The sequence below is a fragment of the Pezoporus occidentalis genome, unplaced genomic scaffold, assembly GCF_034315485.1.
Source record: "Pezoporus occidentalis ecotype Australia unplaced genomic scaffold, CSIRO_AGI_Poc_V1 ctg158, whole genome shotgun sequence".
Taxonomy (NCBI): Eukaryota; Metazoa; Chordata; class Aves; order Psittaciformes; family Psittacidae; genus Pezoporus; species Pezoporus occidentalis.
The window spans coordinates 3,216,755-3,230,902 of NW_026913404.1; the positions used below are offsets into that span (position 1 = coordinate 3,216,755).

The window sequence follows — 14,148 nt, forward strand, 5'->3', positions numbered from 1 at the left end:
ATCCAGAATTAATACGAGTTTGTTCCTAGAGTACCCTGGGTCACTGAAATAGCACCAGTCATCCTTCTAGGACAGGCTGTAGTAGGATCTCTGGGAGGTTTCAGGCTGGGGTGGGCTCAGAGGGGGGTTGCCTGCATCCTTCCTGCAGCTGGGGGTGGGTGGCAGTGCTCATGGTGGTGTGACTCTAGTTCAGACCCAGCCCAACCCTTCCCCTCGATACCTGGGGAAAGACAGACCAGAAGCACTGGCTGACACCTCGGGGTGTGGGAGACACACTGGGGTGAGGAGTGGGGAGACAGAGAGCACCTGGAGCAGACTCAGAAAGGAAATGGGGTGCAGAGGGCAAAGCCCCCAGAGGGGACCCCACGGAAGCCAGGCTCACGTGCACAGCTACACCCCTTCGGGTGCCCACGGCATCAGCACAGCACAGGGGACGGGGTACGTGGGGCACAACACAGACAGGGCACAGGGGATGTGGTATATGGCACACACCAAAGGGTCGTGGCACCTGGGCACAGGACAAGGCAACGGGACACAGCTCGTAGGAGGGAAGACACACAGTGGGGGTATGTCTGCAGGGGCGGGGGACACGGGCCGGGACCTGCCCGGGGAGGGTGGCTGGCGGGACTGAACCACCAGAGCGGAGAGGAGCGGAGGGCGAGTGGAGAGGAACAGACCGGAAAAGGCCGGGGCAGCCAACCGCCCCTGTCGCAACACGGGGCGCTGAGGGAGGAGCGGGTCCCACTCGTCCCCGGGCCGAGGCCCACCATGGAAGCAGGGATTCGAGCTGATGCCATAGCAGAGTTACCGGACACTGGTTGGGACGGGCCCGGGAACCGTGGCTTACGGCTCATGGCACCGCAGTGACCGGACACAGCCTAATCCCGGCTGGGAAGCACTCGCTGCCGCGGGGGCGTTGCTGCAACATGGACACGCCCCTTATGCTAATAAGCGCTGAATCACGCTCCGCAGGCTGCGCCCGCTTGGCGGGACTGAACCACCCGGGCGGAGAGGAGGGGAGGGGAGGGGAGGGGAGGGGAGGGGAGAGGAGAGGAGAGGAGAGGAGAGGAGAGGAGAGGAGAGGAGAGGAGAGAGGAGCCGAGCCGAGCCGGGGGGAGCCGGAGCGGCCAAGAGCCCCTGTCGCGACATGGGGCGCTGAGGGAGGAGCGGGTCCCGCTCGTTCCCGGGGCCGAGGCCCGCCGCGGGATTTGGGCACGGCGGGAGGGAAAAGGACATGGTGGGGAAGTCCCCCTCAGCTGCTCGCTCGTGGTGGCAGCCGAGGGCTGGACAGGCGGGGCGCTGGGGGAGGATCACGTGACGGGCGGGCCGCCGCCATTTTGTCCTGCGGAGGCAGTACTTAGGGTGCAGCGCCGGCGCCATCGCTGCTGTATCGGCACCAAGCTTCGACCACCCATCTGCCCCAGCTCCTCCTTCCTTCCCCGCCGCGCACTCCTCGCCTCCGCCATTTCGTGACTGAGCTCTGCCCGCGGAGGACCGGCGCCGCGGCGGAGCCTCCCGCCTTTCCCCCCTCTTGCGCTCCTGCTACCAGCGGCGCCTCGCCTTGGTCCAGCCCGGCTCGCGCAGCCATGTCGTCCGGCTCCAGCCCCGAGTACGCCTCCTTCTTCGCCGTGATGGGCGCCTCGGCCGCCATGGTCTTCAGCGGTGAGCACCCGTCCGAACTCAGGGAAGAGGGTGTCGGGGTCTAGAGTGGAGTGGCAAAAGCGATGGGGGCTTGCGGGGAGGGACACCGCTTTCCCTTTCCTCCCGCCCCCCCGGCGGGGCGAGATCGACGGTGCTGGGCCCGGAGCCCTGGCCTCAGGGGGCGGAGGCGTCCACGCGGATCGCCCCCTCCGCTCTCCATCCGGGCTACCGGGGCGCGGGTCTGCCCGGGTGACGTCACCGCGGCGCGTACCGCTGGCGGAGCCACCCCCCCGGCCCGTGACTGCGGCGGCGCCGCCTGGACCGGCCCCTCGGGAGCTGCCGTGACCACCCCCGCACCCCTATTCGTGCCCCCCGCCCGCGCTCATCCGCCGTACGGGGAGCCGGGGGTCGCCGTGGGGCGCAGTGGCGGCAGCCCTGCCGTGGTCGTCCGGGGGGGCAGCCGCTGCACCTTCCCGGGCAGGCAAAGTCCGGTCTGGCTCCCGCTGTACAGTCGCTTTGTGAAGTATTCCTCGGGTAATGCGAGGCTGGTTTCTAATGGCATTGAAACCGGAATGTGCAGGTGTTTTAGGAATGAAGTCAATGTTAGAAATGGTAATGGTGTTACAATGAACAGGTAGGCTCCTGGCCTTCCCTTTATGACGGGAAACTTTGAAATGCTGGGGAGGGGAAGCTCCTCTCTAGTGGCCATCGTCTGCATCTGAAGTCACTGAGCTTTGTCGCAGAGTAAACTGGGTCATCCTGCAGTGTCCTGCTCACCCTGTTGAGGATCACTTATGCCATTTTACAGCAGAAAGACCATTATATGGTGCCTCGTCTCCCTCTTGCAGCCTGTGCAAGCCTTCTGCAGAAAACCCCTGCTGTTCCTGACTCACTGTGGCCCCATAGCTGCAGAGCTACTGTTCTGTTTAGGATGTAACATGGGAAGGCTTCAGCTAGTTTTTTTTTTCCCCAATGCAAGTCTTGCAGTGACTATGAATAGCAGAACAGGGAATCATGGAATCACAGATGGTTTGGGTTGGAAGGGACCTTAAAGCTCATCCAGTTCTAACCCCCTGCTACCTTCTGCTAGACCAGGTTGCCCCAAGCCCCATCCAGCTTGGAATTGATCTGGTTATCTCTTCTGAAGATTTATCCAGTGTTTCTATGCATAAGCACACTGACTTGGCTTCATCTGATATATAATTTGGCTTCCAGTTGAGGATTCAGAGCATGCAAGTGTTGAATTGGCTGTGGCTCAAGTTGCATATGGCTGTTGGTGTGCCTGGAGTCTCATTAGGTTGAAGTAGCCTCTGAGATGGTAGCTAAGAATGCAAGGGAAGTTTGTGGAAGCTGCTCTTGATTGATCAGTGTGGTAAATTAAATTGTGTAAATGGATGAGTAGACAGTGGATTAAAACTGGTGTTTTGGAGGAAGCAGTCTAGCTCTGCTGGGGTTGGCACCACTCACTGGTTTCACACCAGCTGTGTTCATGGCTTTAATATTTAAAATGAAAGCATAAAACCAACCCCGATTGGCTGTGTTTAGTCTTGCTCAGGTTCTACCTAGTGGTGGGATACAGATGTCCTGTGCTGGGGGCAGTTAGTGGCCTGCCATCTCAGAGTTCAAACACTGCACTTGCAGTCCCTTGACAGCTAGGGACTCCCCTGAAAACAGGATGGCTGGGATGCTGCAGGAACCAGTGTTGGGGCTACAGGCCTGCCTGCCTCTTGGCTAATGAAGATAGTGGAGGACTAGACTAAGGCCTAGTTGCTTTTTCCAAAGAAACAGCAGATAACTACCTCTTGCAAAATAGCAGTGATTAAGGTCCTAAATACTGAGCTTCCTTCCTGAGGAGGAAGCCACTAGATTCCTTTAGCAAAGCTGAGCTCAGAAGCAAAAGAACATGGCTGCATGGCCTTTCAGATGCTGGTTCTGTGATTTGCAGGCTTGCTTCAGTCCGTCAATGAGGGATGCAAACTTGAGTCAGCATTTTAATAGAAGAGTGTTGCTTGGCATGGCTCAACTTGAAGCAAGGTGTTTCCTGAGAGCTTAGCATGGTTTTTAGCACGATGAATGGGTTTGATAGCACAGTACCGTGAGGCTGCAAGTTAAAGGGAAAGGGTTTGGGTGAGTGCTTAAGTTGTATTGGTGAAGGGTTTGGTAACTCTTCTGTCACAGCTGATAAATGACTGGTCCTTGATGTAGAATCATAGAATCACGGAACGGTTAGGGTTGGAAAGGACCTCTAAGATCATTTAGTTCCAAAGCCATGCCATGGGCAGGGGTATCACAGACCAGACCATGTCATCAAAGACTGTCCAATCTGTGGCAGGTGGTTTAACACCAGCAGGTTTGAGCCATAAAATTAGTCTCCTGCTGGGGCCTAAGTGCATCTGATGGGTTCAGTCACTGGGCAGCAGGTTATAGATACTGCTGATGCAGAATTATGTCTTAGCTGTGAACATACTGAACTGCTTAAATGAAGCAACTTGGGTTTTTAAGGCAATATGGCAGATGTATCAGTGTAACATAAACTAAAACTTGCAGTGTCATGTAGCTCCCCTAATAGCGGTGTGACACTATGGAGTGTTCTAATGCTAATTTAGCATTTTGTGTTAAAAAACCCACCCTGATTTAGAATAAGGAGCAAAGTCTAGCCAACGAGTGTGAAAGTGTCTAAAATTGTTCCAGATCAGTGTTAGTGCACTGATATGCCTGACTCATGCTGTATCTAAAGATCAGGTTCTGATGGAGCTTGTAGTTCTGAGTGCTGTTTCTAGTAAACATGTTTAAATTCAATACTGTCCAGGCTAGTTTGATGTGAAAACAAGTGACTTTATGCAGTACTGTTCGATGTTTGAACATTAACTGCTGATGGTAAATAGATAGTGGAACTTGTTCCAGTCAGCTAGTACTGATGACAGCTAGAAGGACTGAAGCAGGCTGCTGTGACCTTGGCTGTCTCTGTGTCCGCTTATTTATTTGCGGATATAGCCTGTTCTGATAGCTAAAGTTCCTTTATTTCCTATGTGTAAAACATGTGGCTGGCTCAGTGTCAAGTGCTGTTGAGTGATCAAATTGTTGCAGCTTTTCCATGCGACTGCAGTGTGCCAAATGGAGAAGTGTGGTGCTGGGCGGAGCTGCCTGACAGCTCTGGTGCAGAGCTGTGCCAGGCAAACCCCACTGTGGCCTGTGGTGGGGTGAGGAGTTTACTTAGACCTGTGCTCTGGATGGGCATTCAGTGCCTTCTGTACTGTTTCACTGTCAAGCATGTGGAAGACCGCTAAGGAAGAGAACTCTAGCCAGCAGTGCTTAGTCCTCTCTCTTTGTTGATGCAGATCTAATGAAATAATACTTTTCTCTTTTAGACTAGGGCTGCAGATACTGTAGCAGCTGTTTAGCTAATAAAGGACCTCCATGGTGAAACTGCTGGCTCAGAACATTTAGTTTGATGCAGCCAGCAGCCTTGTGCAGTCTGATTCTAGAAGGCATCGTGACGATAAACAACTTGCAGCCTTAAAGGCAAATGACATGTGCTTCCTGAAATACTGTCTCTTGAGGGGTGAGGAGGAGGTAGAGAGGAGAGCTGCTTGTTTTACATCCTTGTAGGATGTAGACCATGTCTGAAAAAGTCTGCAGCTTCCTTAACTGTAACTTGCAAGTGGAAATGTTGGCAGAATGGTGTAGCTCAAGGTAGTCTTCTGATCCAAATCATTGAGTGCTTCAAAGACACTGTTGTGTGGGCAGGAAAACTCAGTGGGTCAGATGTTTTTGCTACAAGACTGGCTGGAGAACTGTTAGAGGCAATATCCAAGTCGAGTGCAGTCATTTACTGTAGTGACAGGACAAGGTGTAATGGGTTAAAACTTAAACAGGGAAAGTTTAGATTGGATATAAGGAGGAAATTCTTTCCTGTTAGGGTGGTGAGGTACTGGAATGGGCTGCTCAGGGAGGTTGTGAATGCTCCATCCCTGGCAGTGTTCAAGGCCAGGTTGGACGAAGCCTTGGGTGAGATGGTTTAGCGTGAGGTGTCCCTGCCCATGGCAGGGGGGTTGGAACTACATGATCTTAAGGTCCTTTCCAACCCTAACTATTCTATGATTCTATTCTATGACTGCTTTGCTATGCCAGAAATCTGAGCATTTTTCAAGAAACGGGCTGCTCCCCATTGGTGTTCTAAGGTCTCGCCAACCGCACCAAACACAAACGCAGCTCTGCCTCAGATGACAGTAATGGGTATGCCACAGCTGCCTTGGAAGAACCCTGCTGCTCTGCCCAGTTGCACCTCCACAGGAGAGAGACAGCCACATCAGTGGAACTGTATACAGAGCCTATGCAAATTCAGACCACACTGACTGAAGTCCCACAGTGAGGAGGGGGTAAAGCAGATAAGCTGCCTTTCAGGAAGCTGGAAATCTTTGAGACACCTGTGCCAGGCCACAGGACAGCATGCTTTTGGTTCTTCCCTCATGTTATGAGGGTGTGAGGGGTTCAAACAAGCCCTGCACTCCATTTCAGTGAACTGGAGAACAAAGCCTACTAGCTCTTCAGGAAGCTGCTGCAACAGCAGCAATCCAAAGAGTTACCAGTCAAGTGTTCAAGCAGCTGGGGCTACTGCAACTGGTGCAACATAGCACATGAAGTCACTTATTTTTAAAAGCATGTTAAGGCTGCACTTTACAAGTGGCAAGTACAAGTGAACAGGGGTGAACAGGTGCTGAGGTGAGTTGATGCCTGCTGTGCAGGGATCAGTCCATTTGATAACAGATTAATTACAAAATACTCTAGGTGTAAGTACTTGTCAAGAATGTACTTTCTGTGATGGTAACCCATGGTATCTTAACTGAAACTTTGGCTTGTTACCAGCTCACTTCCTGATGCAGGGAGATTCAGCATATTAGTACCCTGGAAATCTTTCACTCATTGCAGTGTGAAAACCTCCTCCTCCATGATGGGGCACAGGAGGAATCACTGGCTCTGAATGGACCAAATGCTGTCAGAGTGTATGTGGCTAGTTCTGAACCTCTGTGTTCCTGGGCTGAAAATGTCTGAATGGATTGAAACTGCATCTGTGCAAATAGCCCCCTGGCCCCTGATGTGGTCACTGTCTGGAGGTGCACATCTGCCTGTAGAGCTTTTTGTAGTGTGGATGCAAGGCTTTGGTAACAGCCTCTCTGTACTGGGGAAGTGACACGTGAGGTGACTTGCAGTGAACTTAGCTGCAAGATTAAAGTTCTCGGTGCATGACCTTACCGGGGACTAGCTACAGCCATGAAAGATTGGTCCTAATGCTGGCACTTGATATAAACAGTAGACTGCTCAAGTGCTGAAATTATCAGAGGCAAAGCTCTACTGAAAGTCCTGGCAGTGGCAAGACTACAAGTAGTCTTCAGTCCTTACTGAAGCCTACATGGCAAATTACTTTCTAGTTCATATTGGAGCTGCCCAGCTATACTACCTCTGCTACCACTTGTGACTAACAGAGGGTAACTGCCATGAGAGGCACCAGTCAGCCCATCCACAGCCCAGAGGGAGTGTGTTTTGCTCCCAGGAGCAGTACTAAAGCAACTCCGCCTTCTGAGCTCAAAGTTACTCTGCAGCGGTATTTCAAAATCAAGTTAACCTTTGAAACAGGCTTACTGAGAGTAGGTGGTCTTGAATGATGTGTGAAGCAACTTCTCTGTACTGTAACACCACTGAACTGCTAAATGGCACAGTTCCTGGCCATAGACTGAGACAGCTTCCCTCTGTGATACAGCAAAATAGGCAACATGTTTTTCCAGATGCCAGGTGGATGTTTTGATGGCTCCGTGTGGTTTAAATGTTGCATCTATATTTGTCTGTATGTTTGAAGTGGAGCTGTATGATACGTGGAGTCTTGGTACAGCTCTTATTCCATTCTTGCTGTCTTCTGCATAGATCTCTTCAAACCCTGTTCACTGAGAAGATTTTGGAAAACATGCCTTTCCATCTGATTTTGGGTCTTTAGATGTAGCACATGTGCTTCAAATGTTCACAGCTGCCAAGAGGTATGAGTTGGGGTGTGGAGGAGGATTGACCCAGGTGCTTGACAACTGTGACATTAGATGCTTGGGTCATGATGGGAAGGGGACATTGTAGCGCTGGGGTGGAAGGAGAACTTCTCAGGCTAGTGAAGTGCAGTAAGACATGCTGCCTTATAAGATGGTGAGATGCGGCTGCAGGCGACCCAGGATAAGCCTGTTGGTCAGGATGCTGATAAAGAGTTCATGGGAGCAGATGTGCCAAGCTCTGGAGCTGCTTGTGTAGCACTTGTGACTGTCAACCAACCAGTGGGAGTGTAATAGGTCTTCAGTGCCATCTGAAACTGTCTTGTGAAAACTAGCTGCCACAAACTCTACGTAGACTTGATCTGTTCATGTTTCCAGACCAAGTTTGAGGCATAAGCTCTTCCCTGGTCCCTAGAATTGGGACTTAACAATGGGGAATTGACAAACTTGTGCTGCTCCACCCCTCCCAAAACCTTGAGCAGGCTGGCCTTCCATACATGGGGTTACAAAATCGGCTTCTGTAATCCATCAGGGTTAATTGCAACACCTTTAACTGCAGACCAGGAGGAAATAATGAGTGATCTAATTTTAAATAGTGAACTTCCTCATGAGCCTCTGTTCCTGGAGAGGTTTATGAAAGGTGAGAAGTGGATTCTGCTAGATGCTACAGCCAGTCTAGGAGTCCAGATTGCCTGAGTCTTGATTCTACCTAATTCCAGTCCTTGGAAGATGCTTCCAAGAAGAAAAGGTTCCTAATTCAAGTTAGTCATTTCTTTCTAGGCTTCCTAGGGCTGGACCCTTAAGCGGGACCGTCACTGGTAATTGGTGGCTAAGTCTGTGTGCTGATTTCCAGGCTCAGCTTGCATTTGCAGGTAAAACCTCTCCTCTGCTCTTGGCTCAGGCTTCCTGCCGAACTGGATTCTGGTTCTGAATGGCACTGAACAGCCCTTTACACCTGGCTCAGTGACAGGGTTCAAGAGCTTTTCTAGAACAGAACCAGTTTGTAGCTAATAATGAGGCTTCCCTTTCAAGGTCTTACAGCTAAAACTGAGCTTTGGATGGTGAGTCTTGTGTTAGTGCAGAGGTGATACCTTTGTTAATATTCTGCAGTTTCTTGGTGGAAAGCCAGGAGGATTACCCCCACTCTTGACTGCTCAGAGATAGGCTTTATGTAAATGCTGAGCAGGAAACGGGAAACCCTTATCCAAAACCCTCTGAATGCCTCCCAGCAACCTTTTGGTCAAGGTGCCCCATCACACATTTGGATGCTGCTGTAAGGCAGCCACAGATCTTTGTGGAACAAGCAGCTCTCCTTTGTAGGAACCATAGTTAAGTGGGGTGGAACTAACTCAAATAGTAGGTCTCTGAGCAGTAAAAATATGTGAAATGCATGTAGTCTTAATAATCTCCAGTAGGCTTTTAGAGCAGGCCAAGAGCATTTTCATGCTAAATAGGACTATCAGCATGGTGGTGTGTGAAAAGAAGATGAGCCCTCCCCAGACGTTGCAGTGCTACTAGTCCTGGATGGTGCGGACCTGCATAGCATCTCCTGGGTGATGGTGGGTGCAGTCCAAAGTTAAGGAGTCCCTTGAGTAATCCAGAACAGGTTGGAAGGAAAGGGGTCTTTTCAAGTACTTCAGAATCAAAGAATGATTTATTTGTGGAAGTTCTTAATACAAAGCTTTCAAGACATAAGTTACTTTTTGTGGTAGTGCTTTGGGACTTCTGGCAGGTCTCAAGGAGGTGCTAAGCCCATATTCTGCTTTGGAAACCAAGCTTTGGATTCCCGTGTTGGTCTTGCCATGCTCAAGTGTTTACACAGGTGATAAGCAAACCTTAGGGGGAGGGTGGTTGTGGTCCACTATAACTTACGAGCCATACTCTGTGGTTCCAGTGGTGGGGTTAGCAAGTGGTTGGACTTGAATGCTCCACAGATGAGGCTATGAACACATGGAGAAGGTATAGGTTGTCCAAGGAATGAAGTGCAGCAGTAATATATGAGTGTTGGGTTTGCTTGGCAAGGTTTTGGTAGCGGCAGAGCTACAGGCCTGGCTTCTGTGGCAAGCTGCTAGAAGCTTCCCCTGTGTCTCATGGAGCCAAGGCTAGCTGGCTCCAAAACAGATCCACTGCTGGCCAAGGCTGAGCCCATCAGCAGTGGTGGCAGCTTCTCTGGGATAAGGTATTTAAGAAGAGGGGGACATGCAACAGCAATTTCAGCCAGAGAGGAGTGAGAAAGAGAGAAACGACTCTGCAGACACCCAGGACAATCAAGGAAGGGAGGAGGTACTCTAGGCACCAGGGCAGGGATCCCCCTGCAGCCTGTGGTGAGGCAGGCTGTTCCCCTGCAGCCCATGGAGGTCCCCATGCCAGAGCAGGGAAATGCCCAAGGAGGCTATGACTCCAAGAGAAACCCACACTGGAGCCATCTGTTCCTGAAGATCTGTAGCCTGTGGGAGGGACCCAAGCTGGAGTAGTTCACAGAGAACTGCAGCCCATGCAAAGGACTCAGGCTGGAGCACTTCATGGAGAACTGTCTTCTGTGGAGCAGTGGGAGTTGAAGATCCTTCCCACTGAGGAGGAAGGAGCAGAAGAAACACTGTGTGATGAACTGACCACAACCCTCCATTCCCTATACCCCTGTGCTGCTGGCAGGGAGGAAGTAGAGAAATTGGGAGTGGTGTTAAGCCTGGGAAAGAGGGGTGGGGGGAAGATCTAGTTTTATTTCTCATTAGCCTATTCTGATTTGATAATAAATTTTCCCTGAGTCTTGTTTGCCTCTGGTAGTTGGTGAGTGAGCTCTCCTTCATTCTCCTGGCCTTTCACATTTTCTCTCCTGTGTCCTGCTGAGAAGGAGGTGTGACAGAGCAGCTTTTAGGGGCACCTTGTGTCCAGCCAGGGTCAACCTACCCATGGTGAGTTTGTAGCTATCTTGGTATGTCTGCTAAACCTAACATTGTGTGTTTAACCCCAGGCTGAAGCATAGGCAGAGAGCTTTGTGGGGAGTGCCCATGAAGTTGACTTGTTAAATTATTGAGTGCATCTGAGAACTCAGCCCAAGTGGCTCAAAGTTCAGTGACTGTAAACCTGCTTTCAGCTGGGTTATGTTCTGCTCTGCTGTGTTGCTCTGGGTCCATGGGTAGAGCCTTGGTGGTGGTGGCTCTGTAAGGGCACAAACCCTTAAGAAATGAGTTTGGATTTGGACCATGGGGTTTTGTCTCCCAAAGCAGGGAGTGGAGATCTGCTGTGGGGTGTACCCTGCAGCAGACCTGGCTTGAAGAATGTATCCCTTTAGATACATTCTCTAAATAGTGTTTGAACTGCGCCTTTTATTGGCCTGGCCTTGCTCTGAGACTCTGGACTCTCACTTCTTCATCCTGTGGGGGAATGTTCCTGGCTGATAACTGAATCATGTGGCTGCACTAGTTTTGCACAGTTCCTCCTTGTGCTGACCTGATTGTTGTGATGCTGCAACCTAATGAGGGACATAATAGTTGAGGATGTCTAACACACTTTTTCTCTTCCAGCCTTGGGAGCTGCGTATGGGACAGCAAAGAGTGGCACAGGTATCGCAGCCATGTCTGTCATGAGGCCTGAGCTCATCATGAAGTCCATCATCCCTGTAGTCATGGCGGGTATTATAGCGATCTATGGCCTCGTTGTGGCTGTACTCATCGCCAATGCGCTCTCACCTTCCATCACGCTGTTCAAGTAAGTTGCTGCGTCTTGTCAGTTCTGCTTTGGTGGTTCTGTCAGTAGTTTGTTTGTGTTGAATGGGTGGGTTTTGCTCGACCCTTGGAACGGGTCAGTGCTAAATGCTCCTAACCTGGGCTGAGGAATATGGACTCTATCAGCTGTCCTGCTTGATGCCTTAGCCTCAGTAGTAGTGTTGCAGTGTTAGCTGGCAGGTCAGACATCCCACAGCAGGAGACCATGCAGTGATTTGTAGCTTGAAAGAGCCTGTGTGCAGGTAGAACTGGGATAGGCTACACTTGTTTCATGGTGCCAGATTCTAGACCTGGAAAACACGGGTCTTTCTAGGACTGTCTAATCAGACTAAGTAGTTCTGTTGCCTGGGAGATGCAGCTGAAGAATTAATATTGCTTGCTACTTTACGTGGTGGTAAGTCAATCCTCAAGCCATACATCAGGCCTCTATACTAGGTACAGTCTGAAACTTAATCCTGGCTTGGCTTCTGAGAACAGCTGGAACTGGCTTGATTGAGACCTCTTAGAATAAAACAATGCTTCTGAGGCCTAACTGTAGACATCTGGCTGTGTTACTACATGTTGTAGTTGATAAGCAGTGTGGTTGGCCTAATAAGCCATGTTCTAAAAAACAAGGGGCAAGTGCTCCTTTTGCAGTTACCAGGAGGTCAGATACTGATAGGGATTGCTCTTCAGGTACTCCTGCCTGGAAAACCAGACCATGCCTGTCTATGCAGTGCAAGAGCCCTAATGATCACCTGGATGTGCTGTATAATAAGGTTGCTAAAGGTGGGAGACACCCAGCTATTAACAGGCTGCACCACCCTGTAGGACAGGCATTACTGCATATGAAGCCTGCAGCTGACCAGAGTGGCTACAGATGATCTGGAGTGCCACGGGAGCTGCAGGTGCAGTAGCTGAGCTTAATGTATGAGCCACAGCTGAGTATCAGTTGAAGGTCTCGCATAGCTGCCTAGGGTTTCTTAAGCATCAGAGGTAGGAGTCTCTGCTTTGTGAGACATACTGTGCTTGCTTCAAGAGTGGAGAACCTCTTTCCTGCAGAAAGAGCTTCTAGTTAAATATTAAACCTTAATTCTTTTGGGGAAAGCAAAAAAAAACAATGGCTGGTCTGAAGCTAAAGGGTTGGGTGTCCTGTTGCTTACCACTGAAACTCTTCATCTTGTCCCATAGGAGCTTTCTTCAGCTGGGTGCTGGCTTGAGTGTGGGCCTCAGTGGCCTGGCTGCTGGCTTTGCCATCGGCATTGTGGGTGACGCAGGCGTCCGGGGGACAGCACAGCAGCCCAGGTTATTTGTGGGCATGATCCTCATCCTGATCTTCGCTGAAGTCTTGGGGCTCTATGGCCTCATTGTTGCCCTTATCCTCTCCACAAAGTAAACGTTGCAGTATGATGTAAAGAGATGTAACAAATCCGCATTTCAAACAAAAAGCTCCAGAATGAAAATGGTCTCTCCAATGTGTACAGTCGTCCCAATTTGGTAGTTGATCTCTTGTAAATGCGCAATGTACGTTAGTGACTTGTCTGTCCTCTGTGTACTTCAATATTAAATTGAATGGGCTGCTCCAAGCCTGCTGTGTGGCTTGGGGTGGCCTGTGTGCAATTTTCCACCCACTGCTGTTAGTACTTTATGTATAAATATGAACTAGAAATGTAATTTTTCTCTTCACTGGATGTTTATTTATAAAAGACTTGACATGTTCATACATCTATGGAGCAAGTGTTTTCAATTTCCCATGCTATATATATTAATCTTATATATAGGTAGATTACACTGTGGGGTCAATTGTAAGTGCAGAGAATTCCTTTGGATGTAACTTTTGATTCTAAAGATTGCTGTAGTGTCCTGATATTGGAGTATAAGAATCTCGTGTTTTATTACAGCAGTTGTCTGAAACACTCCTGTGTTTCAGTAGTAACAGCGTATGCTCCGGCATCACAGTTGTGCACCCAGTGTTGGGTTACAAACTTAAACCATGTTTCCAAATAAAACTTCCTCACTACAGTGCTGTAATTAGTCCTGCCTCTGATTTTGTTTGGTTTTTTTTCTGCTCCTCTAGGAAGAGGAGGGAAGGGCTCCCTTAGGGGGAGGCAGGTTCTTGAGGTGACTGGGCACCAGCAGAAGTGATGCTTTCATTGCTGCTAACCTATCCCCTCTTTCTCTGCTGTTCCCAGCTGCTGCCCATGGGCAGTGCTGTGGGAAGCAGGAATGCCAGGGACTGGGCTCACTGTGATTAAGTGGTGAGTTGTGGTAATGCCCTGTTAATGGGCTGTGCAGCATGGCCTGAGCAGACTGGTGCATGCTTCAGCAAGTGACAAGGCACAGGAGCTGCTGAAGAGCCATCAGGCACTTGTCTTTGTGATGGCTCTGCAGAAAATTGGCTGTCTTGGAAAGCTGCTCTGTTGACAGCAACTGCCTGTGAAGTACCTGATCAATACATTCATCAACAAAATGGGTGCATTCAAGAACTCCTATTTTTAACTTGTAAATCAGGAGCATTTGAGCTGGTTTCTTTAGCAGCTACTGAATGCTGTGGCAACTCCCCTTGTCCTGAGATCCATGAGTGGTGCAAAGCAGTGCTGCAAAGCAGTGCAATGCTGAAGCTCATAGAGGAAGAACACTAGACCTTGTTGCAGTAAACCTGGCTTTGGGGTGGGCTGTACTGCTGGTTTTATGTTCCAAAGGGGCTTTTCCTAGCAGTCAACAGTGGTGGTGCCTGGGCTGTATAGAGGTGTAAGCTGATTTAAGGAAAATTT

The 14,148-nt window shown here is 50.1% G+C and overlaps 1 protein-coding gene across 1 annotated transcript; it reads left to right on the plus strand.

Annotated features, from left to right (window-relative positions):
• The first annotated feature begins 1,110 nt into the window (after positions 1 to 1,110).
• On the plus strand, positions 1,111 to 13,396 carry ATP6V0C (ATPase H+ transporting V0 subunit c). Its single transcript, XM_062612030.1, has 3 exons — positions 1,111 to 1,662; positions 11,195 to 11,378; positions 12,566 to 13,396. The coding sequence occupies exons 1-3, from the start codon at positions 1,587 to 1,589 to the stop codon at positions 12,768 to 12,770; spliced, it is 465 nt and encodes a 154-aa protein (XP_062468014.1). The 5' UTR covers positions 1,111 to 1,586; the 3' UTR covers positions 12,771 to 13,396.
• Positions 13,397 to 14,148: the final 752 nt, after the last annotated feature.

Excerpts from the sequence above, each read along its gene's own strand:
- ATP6V0C (XM_062612030.1), top strand. The coding sequence starts at position 1,587 with ATGTCGTCCGGCTCCAGCCCCGAGTACGCCTCCTTCTTCGCCGTGATG. Across the intron at positions 1,663-11,194 it reads GGCCGCCATGGTCTTCAGCG|CCTTGGGAGCTGCGTATGGG; the intron begins GTGAGCACCCGT and ends TTTCTCTTCCAG. Across the intron at positions 11,379-12,565 it reads CCTTCCATCACGCTGTTCAA|GAGCTTTCTTCAGCTGGGTG; the intron begins GTAAGTTGCTGC and ends CTTGTCCCATAG.